This window comes from Plectropomus leopardus, chromosome 15, assembly GCF_008729295.1.
Source record: "Plectropomus leopardus isolate mb chromosome 15, YSFRI_Pleo_2.0, whole genome shotgun sequence".
Lineage (NCBI taxonomy): Eukaryota > Metazoa > Chordata > Actinopteri > Perciformes > Serranidae > Plectropomus > Plectropomus leopardus.
The window spans coordinates 15,019,586-15,042,601 of record NC_056477.1 but is presented as its reverse complement, the minus strand read 5'-3'; the positions used below and the strand labels follow the sequence as shown (position 1 = coordinate 15,042,601).

Here is a 23,016-nt window from a genome sequence, read left to right as displayed (position 1 = left end):
TTGTCTTCAAACAAGAGGAGGGGGTTTAATTATAAAAGCATAATAGAATGAATTCCTGTTTTGCAGATAAAAACAGAGTGACAACTAATGATGTGGAAACGAAAGGAACATATGAGCATACACATCTTTTACACATAGTATTTAAAGTCAAATCAGTACATGACATTCAACAACAACAGGCAGTGTTGCAGTTTCAGTGAAATAAATACGTGCCATATAGTGGTCTGATGGCTGAAACTAACATTAACACTCACAATGTTTGTAAAGCGACCTTGAGTTCAAGAGAGGGGCTATATAAATCCAAATCCAATGTATTGTTAACATCAACCGGGTGTGTGAAACTTATTTGTGCCTTATTTGTGCTTCACAAGTTTGATTCAAACGATTTTTTCCTCATTATTTCTCTAAAAGAGTATAACACACAGCTGTCTGACAGCATGAGACAAGATGTGCCTTGTCATACCAGGTCATGATGTGCCCCTTCCCCGTGGGTGTGCATCAGAAAAACTGGTTTTGCCACCTCAAATTATCTATACAACAAATCATAGGCATACGTTACACTGTTCATTGGTAAGGATACATTTTAATTGGGGCATCTAGGGTTCCTCCCCCAGGATATTATTAAACACATCGTTTACTTATTTTGGCGCAGTTGTATGCACCATTTATAGTGGAAATGTATTTTTTATGTAAAGGAAAATACAATTCAGGCCACTCAAAATATAAAAATGTGCTGTTATAGAACATAATGCACTGAGGCTCTTAGGCATTCTGTATTGCTTTCAAATATTTTTGTCTCCTGCAGATCAACTTTTCTCATTTAATGTTATTCCTACTGAGTCAGCACACATGAGGACATAGTTTACTTTTCCAACCTACTTAGTGTCTTAAGTTGGTGCAATAACACCAAAATCTGCAGGTGGCACCTTTACACATCAGTGGTAAATTGATTCATTTTATTTTTGGACTTGAATAGCTTATATGTGTTTCAGCAAGATTTCAAAAACTCATGAAACAGTTGCATTTGTGTCATTTGTATGTGTTTTTTAATAACCCTCATTAGAAGCAAGCAGCAGCTGGCCCCCAGGTATTTTCACAGCATCTAGTCTGGCCCACATTCAAAAAGGTTTGGACACCTCTGGACAAGATCATCTCAATATCATTGTTATTCATTAAATCTGAATCTGTAACTTGTTGTTGCCATTGAATATTTCACTAAATGGATGGTGTTTTTTAGGGATGGGTGATATAGGGAACTGGGTGGCCAAGAGAGTTGGGTTATGGATGAAACACACTAATGATGTTCCAGCTATCTGCTGTCTCTTGTATGTGATCATGTGTATAGTTGTCTTATGGTGGGACCCAGGGAGATTAGTTGCTACAATTCTACAATTTCATTTAGCAGACGCTTCTATCCAAAGTAAAGATGTACAAGCAAGAATTTAGACTTAAGGAAAAAACCCTTAGTAAGTGCAAAAAGTGCTTCAGGTGTGATTGGTCACAGGTATTGCCGTCTAGTGGCAGAAGAAGTGCCGCACAGCCCCCCCCCCCCCCCTTTTTTTTTTCTGGAAACCAAAGTAATAACCAGTAGCGATCTCAGCATCTGAGACTCAACAATCTCAGTATCACTACTTACAATGACAATCAACATACAACATCACACAACTTTGTCTTTGCTACCCTGATAGCAAGTCATGTGGATTCTTGTAAATAAATAAAGAAGGTTACTGTAGGAGCAAAATGTGTGATTTAGCTGACCAGATAATAGCTGACTAGCTGTTATTCACAATTTATACTTTGCCCGTATCGGGGGTTCAATGAATACAGGGAGGAAGGTCACTGTTGCCTTCAGGTGTTTGACCCGGAAGGGAATAAGGTTTTGGCCACTGCGGAGAATTTGTTTGTTCACGTTGGCTGTTGCGTGGTGGTTTTTGATGGAATCAAAGAAATTGACATTTATTCGCCTCTGTGCACGATGGTATGAATACATAATGTTTTTTTTTTTAACGCAACACGCATCACAACAAAGAGAAGCTTGTGCCAACGAGCTGAAGAAAACGCATCAGCAGGCTAGCCTGAGTTCAGTAGCTCAGTAGCTGCAAGTAGTAGCCTAGATTTAGCTCCTACAGTATCAATCAAAAAGCAGCTGGTGTGCAACTTCGTTTTGAACGCAAATGCGGCGACATGGGAGCACGAGGAGAGCTGCCGCGAGCTGTGTGGGTGTCTGCCAGCAGGAGCCAGGTGCCAACAAAGCTACAGCCCGCTGCGGAGCATCGGATCACCGCATCACTGCTCGGCGCCCAACGCACGGAGGTATGTGGACCAGTGACCAGCAAGGGTTTCAAGATGACCAAAAATTGTAATTGGTTCAAACTTCAAATGACAGTGGGTTTTGTCTTTATGAGGATGTCATATATTGACTGCTGAAATTTTATTTTAAGACAATATATTTTAAGCTTCTTAACTAAGAATTATAAGATAAGATAAATTAATCCTTCATTAGTCCCACAACGGGGAAATTTGAATTGTTACAGCAGCAAATGGATATCATAGCAAGATATGCACCAGATAAATAGAGCAAAAAGAACAATATTTTAAAAAGATAAACAGGATGCAAAACTAAAAACAGAAATAGGAATTGAGCAAAAACAGAAATAGAGCAAAATAACAGAAAAAACAAGACTCAAAACTCAACAGTAAAAAATATATACAGCAATTGCATATGGAAAATAATTGCACATTGTGATAAATTCCACGTTAATTACCTTATGAGTTTCTGCACAAATCATCAATTCAACACAACTGATGTTCATAAAATTAATGAGACTACAATGTGATGAAATATCTACAGACCACAAAAGATCATTCAGTGTTATTATATAAATATATAAAGAGAGACAGAGAGAGAGAACATAAGAAAAGCAATGTAGGGTCTGATGGTGATAAAACAGGTACAAAATGCTCTTGATGGATTAACTGAGTTGTGTGATGATGCAAAATGCATGCTTGAATCCTTGTTAGATCATTTGTCATGTGATCAAAAGTCAAAACATGGAAAGTGGTTTAAAGGAAAAAAGGCTCTTTAATGATGAGTGTATTTCTGATACAAAGTGTGGGTTTCATGTAATGAAGGTGCTCATTTCAAATTAAATTGTTGATGATGATATTAATCCAAACGGCAGTGTTTCTAATGTAAGTAGTAAATACTCAAATAAACAAAAAAAAAAAAAACAGTTCACAGTGGAAAATCAATTACCACATCCTCTGCACGAATAAAAACTGAAGCAAATAGAGCTGCACTTGTTGCTCGTGCAACCAAAGGAAGCCTTAAGCTACTTCTAAACATCAGTGCAGCCCCAATAAACAACAGCAGAAAAACATTTTCAACATCAGTTAAAAGCTGTTCAGGTAAAGGATGAGGAAAAACCTTCAGCATCAAATCATCATCAAATCAGGTAAAATCCACCTGGAGACGTTCTTATCATCATGCACAGGCAAAATGGAAAAACAGCAGCAGCAGCGTTCAGTGTCTCTGCCACCACGAGATATTTCCACATTTGAAGAGGACCCTCTCTAATACAGAGCCTTTATCAACACCCTTGAGTGAGGATTGTAAGAAATGTCAGGAAAAGCAGATTGTCAGTCAGTACCAGGTGCACACAAGCTGTCAGAGACAAAACCAACATCATAGAAAGGCCAGTTTTTTTTTTTAAAAAACTGTTCACTAATTTGTAATTTGCTTTTACTGAACTTGGCTTCAACTTTTTGTTGAAACATTTTAGATCTTTCTGTTGTAACTTGGTGCCATCTTTGATATGCTGTCTAGGTATTATTAAAGTCTATGGCTTTAACTTAACAGGCACTAACTATCATTCACATTGGGTGCTTGTATTTTGGGCTCAGTGAATAAAAGCAGGAAGGTCACTGTTGCCTTCAGGTGTTTGACCAGAAAAGACAAAAAGTTTTGGCCGCTATGGCACAGAAGATTTATTTGTTCACGCTGAAAGTTGTGTGTTGGGTTTTGATGGAAACAAAGAAATGGACATTTATTCACCTCTCTGCAAGATGGTATAAAAAAACATGACGAATGCTCTGCAAAGAGCCTGTAGCTCTTATTGTTATCACAACACACATCATAACAACAAGGAAGTGTACGTCATTGAGCCAAGTCAAACATGTCAAGACAGGTCGGAGCACATTCACTAGTTCAGTACCTGCAAGTAGTAGACTTAACTCCTTTAGTCACAAACAAAATAAAGATATAAGAGTTGGTGCTTTTTAAGAACGTGACATGTATTGTAATTCAGCAAGGTAGGCAAAACTGAACATGTGCAACTCCAGAAAATAAGACAAACATTTTTTAAAAAAGGCATTGTCCATTGTTCAGTCATTCTCAAAATGATACATCTTCTTTCGGTCACATCTAAGCAGTACAGATTACATACATTTACATATATAAATATCTTCCTTTCTTTCATCTGTTGCAGTGAGCAGCAGGAACAGCAGAAATCCATTATCAAAGATTGATAGGAGACTTTAGAAATCAAAATAAACACAGCAGTAAGTTTGAAAGCACAGTAGCACTGTAGATGAATGAGTGGTGCAATAAAAAGCAGAAATGTGACTGAATACTTTATTTTGTTTTCATAGTGGTAGCTCCACTTATCACCGCTGAGTGTGTGTGATTATGCTCTTAAGCACAGGCAGGTGGGCGCAGTTGGATACTATATTGCTTTTATTGATACTTGCATTCGGCAATCAAGAGTTACACGCAAGTCTCTCGTTTCCTCACAGTTTTCATAGTGATTTGAAAGAGTTACATGTTCTGAGATTTTTAGGCTTTTGTTCATTTTCAACACGTTGAACAGAAAATGTTTTGCTTTCAGTGTTCTGTGAGCTATCTGGGTAGCAATTTCAGTCATGCAAGTCTACAGTCCAGTGTTTTTTGAAGTGGTTGATGGATGGTTATCATTCAACTGAGGAGCTGCTATGAAACAACAGAAGTCTTTTCAAATTCCGCCTTCATCCAACAGTCAGTATGTTTTCATGCAAAGAAAAGTAAAGCTACGGATATAGCTAAATTAGGCCATTTTAATTGGACTACTGTTTTTGTAATAGGGTACAAGGACTAGGGGAGAATCAATTCATTGACAGAAGTACGTCTGACTCGTTCCACTAGCTGCTATAGACCGAATCACAATGTTCATTCAGAATAACTTTCGGGTAGAAAATTGCCGTGTCAACAACATATAATCAAACGGCGCTGAGCAAACTCTGCTTTAATTGATTCGTTTATCACCACCTAAAGTAAGCCCCCACAAAAAAAACAATATCAGTTTAAGTATACTCTGTAGTTAGAAGATTTTCACCACCTCCAGCCATCATTAAAATGAGATAATCTGAGAGGTTCAGAGAGAAAAGAATCACTCTGGTAGATATATGCAAACTGTGATGAGAGGTCATTTGTAAATACTGCTTCATTTCAGAGGGTCAGAAGCCAAAAAGATTGGAAACATCTGCTTTTTGCTATTCCCCCCATTCATATACAGTCATCTAAAAAGTAGGCATCAGCGGAAAGCATGTGAAGACGCTCCAATCAAACATATTATTCACTCTGTGAAGTAAGACATTAAATAAAGAGGAAGGCAAGAGGCTGAAGAAAGGAGAATGCTTTTACAACAAACTGACGAGGCTCACGTAAACATCGAGAACAAAAGTGATTAAACATCGCTTTCTTTCAGTAATTAAAGTGGAAATAGACAAGTTTCTTGCTTTAACTCATTATTATGAAGCAAACGATTGCACAATGTAATGATTATAAAATAATGACACCATCAGCATTTAGATTGGTTCACTAAAAGCCTCGCTTTCACTATGCCATGCTGTCTTGCCCGGGGGTACGATCTCCAGAGAAATTAAAGGCTCAGTTTATGGCACAAAAGAAGAGCATCAACTGCTGAGCAACCAAAACACAAAGAGGATAGCTCTTTTGTTTCCTCAGTAGCTAAGGGTAGCTATCTCCAGTTACTACAGAGTATAACTGTTAGTTCTTTGCACTTATTATCACCAGTGACAGAAATGGCCGAATGTGCAACAACCAAAGTACCTGTAGAAGCTGTGGTAGTTGCTGGACTCTGAGGAAAATGGAAAGCAATCCGGTTGACTTTGCAACAAAAACTTCTTTGAAAAGCTAGAGGGAGAAAACTTAAAGTTGTCTGTTTCCACTTTAATGTCAGCCCTCCTGGCTTAATAATGCAAAAAAAGCCATTCAGTAGCTCTAATGAGTAGTCAAAAATGGGGGTAAAAACACTGCATATATTATATCACTATCAGACAACTTTTGTTCAGCAAAACAGAAAACAATCTAATCTGCCTATACAGATGTATGAAATGTATATGACTGTGTCCACTTCTAATAGTAAACAATACAATTTATATTCAATGCTGCCACCCAGTGGCAACAAGTTGTTAAATCAATAAATAAAAGAAGAAAAAGCAATAGTGATGAAGTGCAAATTTCTCCTGAGTCCCTTTACATCCCTCCAGACATGTCAGACCTACATCCAAATTATGTCAAAACTCAAAATATCTTTCTGATCACATCTCAGAAACAATTAACATGTTTCAGTATCATCTAGGCTACAGAAAAATATGAGCGAAAATTAACCAACATAAAAAAAAAACAAGCAACTGAAAAATACAGCAACAAACAAGCAAATGAAAATCCAAACAGTAACTGCTCTGTTTCAAGGTTTGGCAATAAACACTGTGTTAAACTGAAATCATGTGCCACCCCGGTCACTGCATCTTAAAAATATAAAACCTGCAGGTTAATTGTGTTATATTAATTTTCGATCTGTGTAGAGGACAAGGCAAATACACACAAACAGCAGCTTCTCCTAAAGTCACTGCAACCCAAATCTGCACTGTAGATTTTAAGACGACTTAAATATACAATATAAATCATCAGATTATTTTAAAACTCCAGCCACATTTCAACAACAGCCCAACCTTTTATCACCAAGTCTGTAAAAAGATATGATGAATAATTAAAGAAAAAAAAAGTAGCTGTAGAATTTAGTGATATACTATTTAAAGAATTGCACACCACTGAGTTCCCTTCCTTGTAAAGAAATTGATAAGGAAAAAAAAAGCTAATTTAATCATATTAAGTTGATGTCAGTCTTAAAATCTCATCGACATCGTGAGATAGACCGAAAAAGACAAGTGAGAGTACGAGAGTGTCTGTAGGAATGAGGGGGTTTTCAAACAATCAGACGGTTGTTGTGCTGTTGCCAGTAATGTTAAAGAGCATATCGCTGCCCCGAGCCAAATTTAAGCCACGTCGTGTTTTAGTAAATCTCTCTGATATCCAGCTCCCTTTTTCAGCATTTACTAACCCCAGTGCCTTCACTGAACTCATGGAAAAGGCAATTCTCATGCTGAAGACTTTAAGATGGAGCGCGTTATAGTGCTCTACGATGGAAGCATTGTGGTCGATCTGCGTAATGACTTGGAGTGCACAGACCCAGAGGCAGACTCGAAAGGCGTAAAAAAAATTGCGACTAGTTCAGGTGGAGGGTCTGCCTCATGAACTCATAGGTGGTAAAGGCCACGGCCTGCGAGGGGACACAGCGGATGTAGTTGAGAGAAAGGCCTCGGTACAATCCCTTCTTGATCCCATACTGGTTATACACGTACATCAGGGTCTTCCTCAGGGATCTGTTTAGGCGTGAGAGGGGACAAGACATCATACACTTTTTAGCAGCACAGAAAAAACAGACAGAGGAATCTACTTTTAGGGTTTTTGTGTCCTAAGTGTGGTCATGTTATGTCCTCAGGCTTTTATTTTTCATGAGCTCACCAACATGAATTCTGTGTTATGCTGAAAAGTATTGAGTTTCCACAACAATTTAAATGTTTCATTCCTGGTGATTTTTAATGTATTTCACAGACTTTGATTTATTGATTTTTAACATTGTATTTTGTAATTTTTAGTTTTGCAAAATTGTATTAACTGCTGTTTCTTATTTTTATGTTGTTTAAAATTGTGAAGCACTTGGCACTTAATGTTTGAATGAAGAGTGCAATATAAAAACATGTATTTTTAGAAAGGTTTGTTGTTTATGTTTGCCTTTACTATGGGGAACTAAATTATGTTGATGAACAGATGTCATATTAAAAAAAAAACACAAAAAACTTTAGCTAGGAGACAAATGACCTTAGATTGTTCCCAAATATTAAGGAAATGCACATAATGGAAGAACAATGAGCAGTGTTTAGACTGTGTGAACTTGTACGAGCATAAATTGTTTATTGCTGCAGTTTTACAGCTCAGTTTCTGTCATGCTCCCTAAACTTTTGGACTTCAACATTTTACCTCATATAAACAGCCCACCAACCTCTCTTCTCTCCATCAAACTATGCTTAGTAAACCAACTTGGAAATATTTCAAGAGGGAACTCCTCAATTAATATTAAAAAACAATATTTATTAAGGATGCTGTTTTACAGAGAGTGCAGAGAAACTTGCCTGAGGAAACTCCCTAATGAGACTTAACCAGTTTCCTCAGTACCAATTAATCGAGTAGCTTTAGATGAGCACTCAACCTAATACTCATGAAATGATGAAGTCCATCAGTGCTGTGTTGTGTGGGCTGTTTCATCTTTATCATTAACCCTCATGGCAGTACACCTTTACAATTACTTCTCCCTCACTTCTCTTTTTGTTATTGTTTCACAAATAACATTGCAGTTCCACTGCAATTCTCCTAAATCTCCAGCGGCCCTCTGGGGTCACATGGTAGAAAAAGAAACCTGATATGTAACAAAATTGTGCGCAGTTTTGTAATCCATGTAATCAGATTTACAACGCTAATGTAGCTCCCCCAGGGATTTTAGCTTTCATTTTTCTAATTTTGACAAAATAATTTGGGTCAGCACATTGAATAAGGTTCTTAAGCGGTATGACTGTTGGTAGTGGTAATTGCTTTTATTCAACAATGCAGAATTGTAATTTTATGGCTTATTATTGCTTGGAAGATGAAGCTAAAATAACATAGGCTGATGTCAGCTTGCATTTGTTGCTATAGTATGGGAAAACACTGAGGTGGTGGGCTGAAGGAACGTAGAGTGTGATCAAGCTATATTATATGGATAAGATACACTGTATAAATTTGTTTGCATGGATTGTAAAGTCAAGGTCATGGATTTAAAAACCCATTTGCACACTTTTTTTTCCTACCATCTGATCCCAGAGGGGCTTCATACAAATCAAACCAGATCACATGAGAACAAAATACTTAAACAGCTATTTTTTTCACAACTTTATTCACTAATGCTAAGAAATCCAAAGCAAAGGTTTGTCCTAATATTATTTGATGTAGCATGCTGTTCACACTCTGACTGGTATAATGTACAGCAGTACATCATGGTATAATATGAAGAGGAGGAACATTGGTGTTACTTACACGCATTTCTCAGAGTCAGGAAGCACGGCTCCTAACTGCATTCTTCTCCTCGCCACATCCAAAGGATACCTAGTGAGAATCATAATGTGACACATCAACCATCAATACAGTGGTGTAAACAACAGAAAACTCCAGCCCCATTGTCAGCTTGAGGCTTGTTAGCTGCCTGCCGACAGCACTTACGATATTGTCTGAGCGATGGCACCAGCGACCCCTCCGCAGAGGAGGTTAACGTGGGTTTTCAGAATGAGAACATCAGGGTTGTCTGAGGAGGGGCGTCCCAGCTGCTCGGGGAAATGTTTCAAGCCGAGGCTTTTCAGGGTGCCGAAGGTGAAGAATGAGAAACCTGGAGGATACAGCAGGTGGGACACAATTCAACACACAGAACACTGGTTATGTGTGAAGGAGGACTTGAGAGTCAAATCAAAGAGCGGCATCAATCTTTGCAAAATAATCTTAATATTCACCTGCATAAGGGGCCATTCCAATAAGTGTTGGAGTAAGTCCTCTATAGAAGCCCCAGATGCCGCCCTCCTGCACAAATAAGAAAAACAGGCGTGATAGTAAGAGGTAGATACAGTAACAATGTTGACAAAAAAAAACTTGCAATGAAAGTCATACTGAGCATTTTCATGCATTTTTAGTGAAAGGTTTGTGAAAACTTTGCTGTTTGTTTGTCACCTTAAGGTAGATGGTTTGGAAGGCATTGGCAATTCCAGTGTAGCGATGCTCTCCTGTCACCTGGAAGGCCAGTCGGGCTCGGACCATATCCAAAGGGTAGGTGCATATTACTGCAGTCATCCCTGAAAACACACAAGATAAGGAATTTATCATCTCTTTTAGTCCTTCAGGGGTTGTATAGTCTATTAATTAATCATAGGTTTGTTTTGGGTGTAACATGCATTCAACAAATCTGAGCGTCATCTCCCATTCCCCTGAAAAGCAAGGTGCACCTGCACCTGTTACACTGCTATTTAATTTGCAGATTTGCAAAATGGAGAAGGTAGCATTTTGGGGGTTTTGTTGTTGTTGTTGTTGTTGTTGTTGTTTTGCTGAGGGTAATGCAGTAAGAAGAATGATTTCACTACTGCAATACTGTGGGACATTTAAGCAGCAAAACTTAACATTGTAGTTCTAAACTTGACAGAGGAAACAGAACTAAACTTTTAGCTTCTGAAATAATCATGGAAGTTACATTGCTGCTCTTGTGTAAATGTGCTCAGGTCTGTCCTAATGGGGATGCACTCGCCTGATGTAAAATGGAGCTGTGATTTGTATACAGGGATTTCAGAACAGCAGACCTTCTATTTAATGAAACAAACACCAAAATGTCTGAGTAGTGTGATTATTTTGTATTTCTCCCACAGAAATATTCCAACAGTGCACCTAACCACACCTCATTCTAAAATGAGTCTTTAACTGGCTATGACAGTTGTACTGTGTGCTGCTGTGTGCTGTTGTGTGCTGTTGTGTGCTGCTTTGCGTGTGTGTAAGACAGGGCCCTCAGTGTCTTTATACAGATGCAGCAGAGTGGGAGCCTTCAGTATCTGTTTTTAAGATTTAATAACACAATAACAAGGCCTGATGCTTACTGACATTGTGGTGGTGCAGCATTTGTCATTATGGACAAATCTGTACTTAGGTGACAAATGTGAATATTGTCATTGATTCAGGAGAACAATTTAATATCTATAATCCTAATATAAATTTAGAGAAGATAGAGACGTTAGAGGCACAATGTCCAAGTCAGTAGAGTACGCGATATCCTGGCACAGACTGAAAAGGCAGTTCTTATCAGAGAGAAAGATAACTCACCTGCCATAGATCCTGCCATGAGGCGGTGGATGTGTCCGGAGATCCCGATCTGTTTACTTAGAAGCTGTAAAGAGACTAACAAAGGTCAACAGGTTCACCAATATAAAAATGCGCAGAAATTTTACTGTGTTTTGCTTCAAATTATAGCATAAAGCATACAGTAACACTACAAAAGCATATCACATTTTCCTAGACAACTGTTATCAGTTTTACTATAACCCAGTTTTTATAACATTGCCCTTTGAAAGTGTCACTCCACAATAAAGTACGTACTTTACCTTTTTATATTTGTCAAAGGCCATGAACTGGATGGCGCCGTAAGGGAATATCCTGACCATCATTGCCCCATTACCCTTGTACAGGCCACGGAAGCCTTCTTTCTGTGGCACAGCTTTGAGAGTGGAAAACACTCCTGCAAAGAAAGATCAGAAGTGTCACTCATGGCACAGATGTGTCAAGACAAACGCATGTCAGCTTTTCACGTTTGGCTGCTGATATTTTTACCTAGATGTTTGTAGTGGGCATTCTGGGCTTGAAGGAGAATTTTGACTCTGTCCAGAGGAGCGATGGTAGTCTTTGCACAGCATCCTGCAACACCTGAACAAAACAGGGAAACACAGCATTGATGCATTTATTATTTAATGCACAACTTTTCAGGTCACTACAGTAGAATATTTTTTAATTCATCTTGAGTGAATCTGTCAATGAAACAGGCCCATCATTTATAAAGAGTTGAATAGTTCAACATTGAATTATTAGAGTAGTGTTAGTCATTATGGGTTTTAAAGTAGCTAACAGTCAGAGAAAAAGGAAACAAGCAGAACAGTCAACCTGTTAGAATTTGAAGTGCAACACGTTTCAAAATAAAAGAGGAAGAACCACAAACAACGCAGAAACACACTTAACTCTGTAATACAAACACAGTGTACGACTTATTATTGTTAACTTTGTCATTTATTTTTTAGTTAGTTTGCCATCACTTTGTTGTTGCCACACTGTTTTTGTGGGTTTTTTTGTGTGTCTCTTTAACATTATAATATTTGAACTTTTTTAGGTGGAGGCTTCAAATAAACCCGGTCAGATTTCTACCTGCCTGCATTGTATAACTATATACTATTTTTGCCCTTTTTTTTTAAATTTTAAATTCTGCAAAATATGAAACAGATACTGTACAAACTAATAATATGTTTAAATCCACAACGTGTCTGTTTGTAAAAACTGCAGATTTGATCATTTGTTTCAATCCGGCATAACACGGACGCTGTGCTTTTGTGCACAGGTTGCACTACATGCTTTAGGGGCATAAAGTCTGTGAATAACACGTAATTTAGTGACAGAGTACCCAGGATTGTCTTTGTTTTTTTTCTTTCTTTTTCTTCATGTGTCAGGTGTCTTTTTTATTGCTCTTCTGTTTCTGCTTGCCAAGCTCCACAAGCAGGCCAGAAATCAGTTGCAGCAGAGGAATGGGATCACCAGAGCTGCTATCAAGGTTTTGATGAATGTAAACAGTACAATTAAAGTCAGTTTAGCTGTGCAGACATCAGCTTATAACCTATGCTTTAGCAGTCTCTGAGTCTCTCAATTTAACACCTTTAGTTTCTGGGTCCCAAAACAAGTAAAGGATTTCAGTTTTGAAGATGCAGGAAGGCTTGAAACAGTGCCCTAGTGCCTTTTTTATATAAAAACTGACCTGAAACTGATGTTACAAACGAATCCAGTGGTGGACTGTAACTAAGTACATTTACCCAAGAATTGTACATAAGTACAAATTTGAGGTGCTTGTACTTAACTTAAGTATTTTAATTTCATGCCACTTTACACTTTGACTCCACTACATTTTACTGGGAAATATTGTACTTTTTAAATTCACTAAATTCATCTGACACCTTTTGTTACTTTACAAATTAAGTTTTGCATAAAAACCTAATAAGAGTTTATAAAATATGAAGATTTATTATAAATTAAAGTACTAAACAGTTTATACAAGTACAGCTGCAACAATTAGTTGGCAGAAAATTAATTGCCAACTACTCTGATAAACATTTAAGCCTTTTGTACTTTTTTTTTTTTTTAAATATACTTTTGATTTTGGGGTTGGGGTGTGATTTTTTCTTTTCTTATAATTTTAAGGTTTTTATTATTTTTTTAATATTTTCTTTGGGGGGCGTTGCTCTATTGTTTTTAAATAATTTTGAGGTTTTAAACTTTTCTGCGTTGGGTACTTGTACTTTTCATAGGCTACTTAAGTACATTGTCCTGAATGTACTGACTTTGGCTTTAACCTGTAACAGAGTATTTTTACACTGTGATATTAGTACTTTATCTTGTGTTAGGGATGAGAAATAAAAGAATACTTCTTCTACCACTGAACAGATCCTACCGCCAGCTACGAAGGAGCGCAGAAAGTGGTAGTCCCTTTGGGCAGGTGAGCTGCTGATGGCAGATGTGGAGACCGCAGCCTCCGATGTCATCCTTCAGGCTCAGAAATGTGCCACATCCATGGCTGTGGGAAAAATACAGTGAATGTACATGTGACTGTGAGCGTGTAGCATCCTCCTAACAAATGTCTCATCGGACAAACCGGTTTTCTGATTACTTTAGGCTGTCGTGATGTTTATACGCCATGCCTTTTTATAACATAACGGTTAGGCAGATCAACCGAAGAGACGGAGGAAACCCAGGCTGATACTCACGCGATAATTACAAATGTCAGAGGCACAAATGCAGCGGGATGACAGGTGGGTACGATGAAATCTCAACAAAATATGTTTCTCCTTCGCAGAGTTTCTCTCGTTTCTCCACTTCCTCGGGAGAGTCCTGGCCGTTAAAACGTGATGTAACCATGGACACCGGGCAGTACCGCACCGAGAAGCTCGTCATTCACAATTTCAGGTGATAGTAACGAATAAATATGAGGCACTTTTCAACATCCGAGCGGTCAGTTTCCGTGTCCTTCCTCCGTTTACAGCCGACTGCATCTGACCATGGATCTACAGTCGCACGGTAATGACGCGGTGTGACGTTTCAGATGGGGGCGACCTTATATTACATCCATGGTGTGGGGTTACCTGAGCGCGTGAATGTACTTTTTATAAACAAGTGTATTTGTTGTTAACTATTCAACAGTCCGTTAATAAATATAAAAGTCAGCCCTTAAGAGTAGAAAAACAACATTGCATTGTTTAAAAATTGGTATAATACAATATCAAATAATACAGGCTAGTATAAATAATATTTCATATAATAACATATTATTATGATATATATAGATATGTTATAAACATATTTTAGCTTTTTTATTTTATTTTTGAAAACTTTGTATATTCGTTTTTAAATGGGCTGTATAAATAATAATAATAATAATTATTAATATTATTATTATTATATTAGTAGTAGTAGTAGTATTTTTTTTTAATTTTTAAAAATTAAATTATTAAATTAAAATTAAAAGCTCTCAAGAAGGAAGCTTAAAAGCCACCCATTATAAAATCTCCAGTTTATAATTTAATTGATAACCCTAACCCCTAACCCTATTAAATGTCCTGCTTTTTCATTTTCCTTATTCAGTGTGATTATAATGTCAAGCTACTAAGCTATCCAGCAATCACCAGCAAAACCTTTTATACTGGCCAATTAAGTTTTTGGACATTTGCGTACTTATACAGTAATTTAGCATTTGAAATAACAAAGCTTATAGGCTAGCTCATGTGATAATAATGCTGTTCCACACAGCGTCATGTACCATTCTGTATTGTTTCATTTCAGAGTTCAAAGTAGAAAAGTTGTTAAACACTGCATATTCAATTTAACCCCTTCATTTTTATAAAAATAAATACATTTTATGAAATGTATCTGGTACAGGACAGAAATCCTCCACACCAGATGCAACAACTACAACAAACAAACCATACAAAGAAAAAATATCACAATATATAATAATATTACAAAAATAGTCACAAATCAGCTTTAAAATTATACAAAATATCCTTTGTTGACCAGAGTCTATCTAATGTATTTTTATAAGAATCAACTGAAGAAGCCCAGACCATATCTTTTGGAAGCTTGTTCCATTTCCACAAGTTTTTTTTTTCTCTTTTCAGAAACTCATCTTAGTTAAAGTAATTTTAAGGAGTTCCCTCTTAAATCATATCTATTGTTCCAAAAGTGAAATACAGGCTCAAGCGAAGTGTCATATGTTCTGAAGAAAAGCTTATTTCACTCCGTCATGTCACCTCTGTTTCTCCTGTATGCTAGAGTTGGTAAATGTAATTTTCTTAACCTCTCCTCATATGACATCTCTTTCAGACCTGGAATTATTTTAATCTATAGAGGAGGTTAGTGCTCATGGTTTCAGTAAAATTAACTGAATGACTGATTTTGTGGAGAATCTTACCAAGCTCATGTGAGTTGCATGTCCATATTGACAAAAGTTTAAACATAAATGTGTATGCTGTTGTTTCTAAGCAGCTTAATAACATTATCCCCAGCAGGTAGCTAACAACATGGTTTATACATCCAAACAACTTGTATAAAAATCACTTGCATGACAACCAGACCTCTATTTGAGACAGACCTTTATTTGTTAAAAATGTGTAACTACACTGGGCTAGTAAATGGACTGGGCATTTAATTTGGACTAGGCTTTAATTTGAAGTTTGACAATATTTATGGATAGTATGTAGCCTACAATTTCTGCCAAAAGATGCCCTTGCTGAAAAAACTTGCTAAAAAACAGCTTCTGCTGGTGGCTGGTTTTAGTTGGTTTTAGCTGGTCAAAGATGATCTCAGATGGTCCTGACCCAGTTCTTGCTGGTCGTTGATGGTTTTACTTGCTGGTGTGACCAGCCTGTCAAGTTGTGCACATTTATCTTTATGCAAAACACTTGATAGCAGACTGAACTGATTCATGCCCTTTGCTTTTCATACTTCCCCCTTATGACACTGTTATTTCTCCATACTCAAGGACATAGATTTGGTTTCAATTTTGCATGACCTTCAATGGATAAGCCAGTTAGAGTGAAGTTAGTATGTTAAAACATAGGCTACCTTTAACTGGTCAAAGCTGGAAATCTGTTTTTTTCAGCAGGGCCTAAATCCTGCACACTTGGGTTTTAATGTAATCATTAGCCACATTAACCACTTCCCATAATACATCCATGATATCAGCTGGCGATTTTTGGGTGTTCCGTTACAATCATTTTTAGCACACCCTCGCGTCCACTTGCTAAAACACACCGTGCATGAAACACTGGGACAAACGACAGCTACTGTAGTCCGTTCCAGGTTTTCATGTCCACTCTTCCCTCCAGTGCCGACGACGAGTTTTTGGCCAGCGGAGACCGTAGGTTGCGTCTGGTGGAGGGAGAGTGAGCGGGGCTGCCCTGAATGGATTGACATAAGAGGGATTTACATTTTAACGGGTGTCGTGCTCCGCAAAGACTACACGGTGCACGCTGAAAACCAACTATTCCGCTCGATGTATGTGCACGTCGGTGCTTTTATCATGTTGTCCATGTGTCATCGTCGAGAGAGGATTGAAGTTGCCAGCAGCAGTCTATATTTGCCGAGGAGGGAAACCAATACAAGGTCTCGCTGTCTCGCTGGAGCGGAGTATTATTAGCAGTTCAGACAGTGCAACTGTCGCTCTCTGGTATGTAAAGCATTTCAACCGTAAACGTGTAAATAAAACCTCACGAGCAACTTAACAACCCATATCTACGTGGCGCTTTAAGTGACAGCGGTCAAGTGCAAAAATAATAACAAACAGCGACGCTGAAGGCATTTTTACACGGTAATAACCCCCTCTTCCGCCAGTCAGAAAGACGAAAACAGGATCCGACCTCCGGCTAGAGCCCACTCCTCAACGTGCCTGCCCTTTAAACCGTGAGAGCCGTGTTAGCCAGTCCTGACGCTATATTTGTTTTTAATATGTTTCTCCTGGTTTGACATCCAAAATATTGTGTCGTGTGTAAGTGTTTTCTTTTTTGACGTCAACCTTACGGCACTTGCTCGTCCCAGTAGATACTGCAGGCGGGGCAAAAGTGTCATTTCCAGCAGACAAAGTAAACAACACTGTTATAAATCATCAAATTATTCCTGAGGTCTGTGAGTGTTTTTGCGGGTCTTTATTATACTGAAAAATACATTTAAAGGCGCTGAGACTATTTGTGTTTTGATTTTCTTCCTGTTTACTTTGTCTTTATAGGTCATGCACTGCAATTACAAGATAATGACAGCATCATAATTAACAGTTCAAGAATAAAACACAGAAGAGGGAAGATTTTTAAAAAGAAAACTGTGTGCAAAAGATAAACATTCACCTGGCTCCCATGCAGGCTGCCAGAAATCCTCTCCTTCACACCCTCAGCCATGCCTGCTACTACCAAACCCACCAGGAGACAGACACCTGCTCAGAGAAAAAATGGCCAAAAGGTGATCAGCACCAAGAGGCAAACTTGTAACTCAAATAAACCTAGAGGGAGAGTGACAGAGAGGCCCCAGAAAACACCTGCAGAATCCAAAAGGTCAACAACCAGGGCCCAGGCACAGTCAGGCCGAAGCCCCCGTGGAAGAGGGTTGAGCGGGCCTGCTAGTCAGGGCCCTGGGAGGTCCCCTGGCAGAATTAACCATGCCCTAAATGTAACAGCATCTGCAAGGCTTAGACGGCCGAGCAATCTGCCTGACCACTGCGGTGAGTTACAAGACCCCCTAGGGCGGAGGAAGTCCCTGCGGGGCACGCAGGTGTCTGTTACTCCCTGTCAGCCTCCTAAACCGTGCAGAGGGGGGAAAAACAGCAGGGGGAGTGCAGGGAGACAAGCAGCATCACAGCGAGGAAACACGAGAAACCAACCCTCGAGCATCAACAGTTCAACTCCCGATGAGGTAAATGAGAGTCTGAACACCTGCGATGCTGAAGAAATACATCCAGTTTCTCTAAAAACTGATTTTGAAGTTCCTGCAAGTATCAAAGATCAAAGTTTAGGAGTCAACAATGCAAAAGAGGGCAGCCCTCTCAAAGCAGATTCACCACCGTGTACTGACATACTGGAGGACTGTGTGCAGGGCAGCTGTGACAGCGTTATAGCCCAGCAAGACAAAAACACTGTCAGTCATAACAGTGAAGGTGACCTGAGGTGTGAGACTGGCGTGTGTGATGATGTTGATGGACAGCTCGAAGTCGGCAGTGACAGAAGTAAAGATAGAACCTCTGTGCTAACGAGTATTGGCTCACCATGGGTGCAGGGAGGCAGCGAGGGAAATGACACCTCATATGTCCTTGGAAATGAGCTTGATCACGCTGCCAGTGATGGTAAGCAAGATGATGTGCGTACTGTCCCTCAAGACGAAGGCAACATGTTGGACTTGAAAGAAAATAGGACAGATGAAAAAGTGATAGTTGTCACTGAGAGAAAAGAGTTGGAAAATGATGAGAGAGGAGAGACTTTAGACGCAGAGAAAGCAGATGAGAGACGAAATGAGACAGTGGAAGAGATTGTTGAGAGGCTGGATAATTGTGACAGAGAAAAGGAGAATGATGTCTCCATCAAGCCTGCTGACTCCCACCCCAGCACTCCAGCCTCTCAACCTCCAGATCCGCCTCACTCTGACGAACACAATAGACTAACATCACTGTCAGAATCACCTGTAAGTGTGCTATCAATCTCCAACGCAGCTACCTCAAATCCCACCAAAGCCCCCTCCACCTCTGAGCCACAGGTTCTGAGTCAGGGTAAGACAGACATGCAACCTACCATTCACGGTGCTAAACCTCAACTCCCAGGGTCCTCAGCTGTCGCTGAAACTGCCCTGGTGGTGCAGACTGTTCTAGTAAAAAGAATCACACCGGTTATTATCCACTGCGACTCCTTCAAACCCAGGAGCATGGAAGATTTAAGACAGAGGGAACCACAACAACTGCAAAGCCGAGCGACCCCTCCTCCTCAGGGAGAGAAACAAACTTGCACACCAGCAGAGTTGCAGACCAAAGATAGTGAATCCAATGGAGAGCCAGTGGAATGCCACAGACAGACAGAGACATCTTCGCAGTCATTGTCGCTTGTTCCTCAGTTGAGCACAGATGTCCTCACAGCTGAGTGTGTACCAAACCTCAGAGGGGACGGCGTTATGGTAGCAGTGCCAGAGCCAGACTCAGTGCCAAAGATCTCGACTCCCTCTCTGGACAGTAGCTTCACCTTCTCCTGCAGCTCAGAAAGCACTCGCTCCTCTTTTTCTTTTGACACTGAATCAGAGGCAGGGTACGGAGAGCCCAGCCCCACTCTTCTACCTGGATCTTTGGGGTCAGAGGGGGCTTGCTTGCCCTCCTGGACTGCTCTGAAACCACAGAAAAAGGAGAGGAAGAAGCGGAGCAGGTGTGGGATGTGTGAGCCATGCCTGAGGAAGATCAGCTGTGGGCAGTGCAGTTGCTGTCTCAACCGCAGGACTGGCCACCAGATCTGTAAGCTGAGAAAGTGCGTGGAACTGAGGAGGAGAAGACCTTCATCTGTGCTCACTCTCTCTGCTGCACAGGTGAGGCTGATATTTCACTGCATGTAATTACATTTAATAGTTACACATTACAGGGCTTTTTATCGCAGTCGGGTCTGTAGTTCATTCTCGCAAGGAGGTAAATTTAGACAATGATTCGAGTGGGAATTTACTGGAGCGCCTTTTTGCATCTTCAAACGGTTGATCTAAAGCACTGAAAAAAGAGCGATTGTTACTGTCATGAGAGCATTGCTTTTGATCTCCGAGGTTTCCCAGCCACCCACGGGTAGCAGCAGTGAACGAGAGTTGAATTAGCCAAACAGTTAAAACAGACGGTTTCACTTTCGCATTGTGTTTCACATTTTTTTCTTGGTTGGTTTCAACAGATGCTTAACTTTGTGGTGTCTTCCTGTTAAATGTTGGGGAATGTGTTGAGTGATAAAAGGGGAAGTGCTTGTGTGTGCATGCGCAACTGAGTAGAGAATAGAAATCAGGTGTGAATACACGCGCAACTTCAGTGCTGATGATGCCCAGTGCTAGAGGGGAAGGCACTGTCACCTGACCGGCAACAGTGCAGCACGTGCTTGGAGTATGTGTCTTTTTGTGTGTGTGTGTGTGTGTGTGTGTGTGTATGTGTGTATGTGTGTATGTGTGTGTGTGTATGTACCATCTATGTTGCAAGCAAGAGAATAAGCAATTTTATGGGTTGCACATGGTGACAGTGTGTGTATGTGCATGCTTGTGTGTGTGGATGGGTATGTAATTAGGGCCAATTTGAGCCGGATGTTTTTGCACAGTGGCACAGAATGGCATTGTGAATGCATATTTTAGAACACAGTACGACAATGAACACCCACAACACTATTGAGAGAGGATTTTTTCTCGGCGAAAGAGCCTTAAAACCCACTGTAAACTACCTGCACAACACCAAACAGCAGACAGTGACAGTCAGCAGCCAGCTGGTGAACATATAGTGAAGCATTTAGCAGCTAATGGGCCGATACTTCCCTCAGATGTTCATGGAGGCTAAAGACAAAGCTAAAAGAGAGCAAATATTAGACGTTCATTTAACTCCAAATTAATGATAATGCTGCTCTGTAACTGCTTGATATGTAAATAAGTAACTGTTTGTTATTGGGTTTTACATATCATCTGAAAAGGGGATCATACGTCAATGTTGTGTTCAGTTATTTCGTCTGCCCCCAAGCGGCCAAAAAAACACATTAGTTATTAGTGACTTTAGTGTCTGTTTTGCTATTTACTTTGTGTTTCTCCACTTTTTATCAAAGCTGCAATACTTAAAGGACCAATCGTACCATGAATGTAGAGAACTGGTAACTACCTCTGCTGCTCTACCAACATTTTTAGCCTCTTTCTTGTTTTGATGTCTGTCATATATGTTGTATGGTTAAGTCTTACCTCACTTAACCAAGTCTCCAGCTGCAGCATGCAGCAGTTTTCAGCAAACAGGCTTTGAAAAATTATTTTACTTGAAAGCCCAGCACCAAGTGGCAGACAGAAAAATGTATTAAGTCTGAGTACTGTATCCAATGCAGAATTATGCCAGTTGATTCACATTTGGCAGCTCAATACAAGTATTCGACAGTTTGCTTTATTTTCCACACAAAAAGTTTTAAATTCTGAATGGGCTCTGTGGGACGTTCGGTGTGACAGGGGCATTCAAGTAATATAGTAAACAAGCAAACTATACTAACAACCGGTCGTAAATGTGCAACAATACTTTTTTTCTGACACTAGAACTCCTTTAGCAAAATCTGGGAATGTTTTGGTCCCCAGAAGAACACTACACAGAAAAAAAAACCCTGTTTAAGACCAAAACAGAGCCAAAAAGCTATTCAATGTTAGACTTAGTTTCATCAAGTTCCCGGAAAAATGACTCCAATAAAGTTTAAAGTTGCACTGTGCATGCAGCATGTGTAAGAAGAAAACTGTTTGGCAAAAGCAATATTTTATCAGGACACTGGGGTTGTCACCTTGGGTTAAAGGTGTTCTATACAGCATTATGAGCATTAATATAGCAGCAATCATCTATTTGCTAATGTAAAGATATAGTGGAGTAATGGTGTCTTAAGCAGAGAATGAAGTCATGCTCCCTCTGAGTGTTGTAATCTGAGCTTCTCCGTTTTTTGCTGTGGTAGCCGTTCTGAATTTGCATGCATGTTAGTGCAGGTGAGTCCCTGCATTTGTATTTCATGACTAGATAATCGCTGCTGCTCTGTGCTGAGCTTGTTTGGTGGTTACCGCTGATAAACCCTGTTCCAGCCCCTGGTGGTGGGACAGCGTTGTTGCAAAAGTGTAACACCTATCCACCATTAGCTCTGTTAGCACTGTTGCAGTTGTTAGAACTGTGCTGTTAGCACCATTAGCTGCTAGCCACAAACTCAGAGCCTTGTGCAGGCAATCACGGCTCAGACTCTGAATCATAGATATGCTGTGAATGTCAGATTGAGCTCCTTTATTAAGGGTCAAATAATTAAATTTGTGCATGCAGCTTTATAAAATTGTAATAAATTGTCCATATAAGTTGTCAGCTAAAAGCATGTCTGATTATGTTTATCTATAACCATTTTATGTAGGGACAGAACAGACATACTCTCAATCACTTTGGTACGTGAGAATAAGAGATCCTTACAGCAGCTGGCTTCCAGAGCTGCATAACCATGTACATAGTTCAGTGGTGTCCATGTGGCTGGGGGAGGGCACTGTGTGAACAACTGTGAGTGAGGGTCCATGTGGCCGTACAGTCTTGCGTCTGCAAGCGTGCATACATGCACAGGCATAGCCCTCAGAGTCATAGCAGTGGCAGTAGCAGATTAGGGCTAGTTATATAACACCTGCTGTATTAGTTGTGAAGACCTTTGTGCAGTATTTCTGTGTAAGTGTGACGGAGGGGAGGAAAAGATCACAGATTTATAGACATATTGTTTGAAATACCCTTAAAATGTGGGTCAGTGTGTGAATGTGTATATGTGTGTGTGTGTGTGTGTGTGTGTGTGTGTGTGTGTGTGTGTGTGTTTATATTACCTAGAGTCACACATTGACATAGCATGTGGTTGACTTTCGGCATTTTATATCTGTGCGACACATGCTTGCTGCTGGACTGAGTGACACTGAAGATAAGATGGCACAACTGCAGATCCACTCACATTCAAGCAACAGAGCCAGTTGTTGTTTCCCCATTTCTCCTAACTGACATCACATTGGCACATATATAGTAATGCCAGTGT

The 23,016-nt window shown here is 39.6% G+C and overlaps 2 protein-coding genes across 2 annotated transcripts in view; one reads left to right on the top strand and one right to left on the bottom strand.

Moving 5' to 3' along the window:
- Positions 1 to 4,088: 4,088 nt before the first annotated feature.
- slc25a16 (solute carrier family 25 member 16) lies at positions 4,089 to 14,269 on the bottom strand. Its single transcript, XM_042502492.1, has 10 exons — positions 13,978 to 14,269; positions 13,665 to 13,787; positions 11,789 to 11,881; positions 11,563 to 11,696; positions 11,285 to 11,348; positions 10,151 to 10,272; positions 9,937 to 10,003; positions 9,653 to 9,815; positions 9,470 to 9,538; positions 4,089 to 7,722 (listed from the first exon to the last, which is right to left on the bottom strand). Exons 2-10 carry the CDS (start codon positions 13,753 to 13,755, stop codon positions 7,566 to 7,568), a joined length of 960 nt encoding a protein of 319 aa, XP_042358426.1. The 5' UTR covers positions 13,756 to 13,787; positions 13,978 to 14,269; the 3' UTR covers positions 4,089 to 7,565.
- A 2,373-nt stretch (positions 14,270 to 16,642) lies between these two features.
- tet1 (tet methylcytosine dioxygenase 1) overlaps positions 16,643 to 23,016 on the top strand; it is a 37,526-nt gene continuing 31,152 nt past the window's right edge. The window contains exons 1-2 of the mRNA XM_042501801.1: positions 16,643 to 16,934; positions 17,490 to 19,810. Coding sequence (XP_042357735.1) covers positions 17,654 to 19,810 — 2,157 coding nt within the window. The 5' untranslated portion in view covers positions 16,643 to 16,934; positions 17,490 to 17,653. The remainder of the gene's footprint in view (positions 16,935 to 17,489; positions 19,811 to 23,016) is intronic.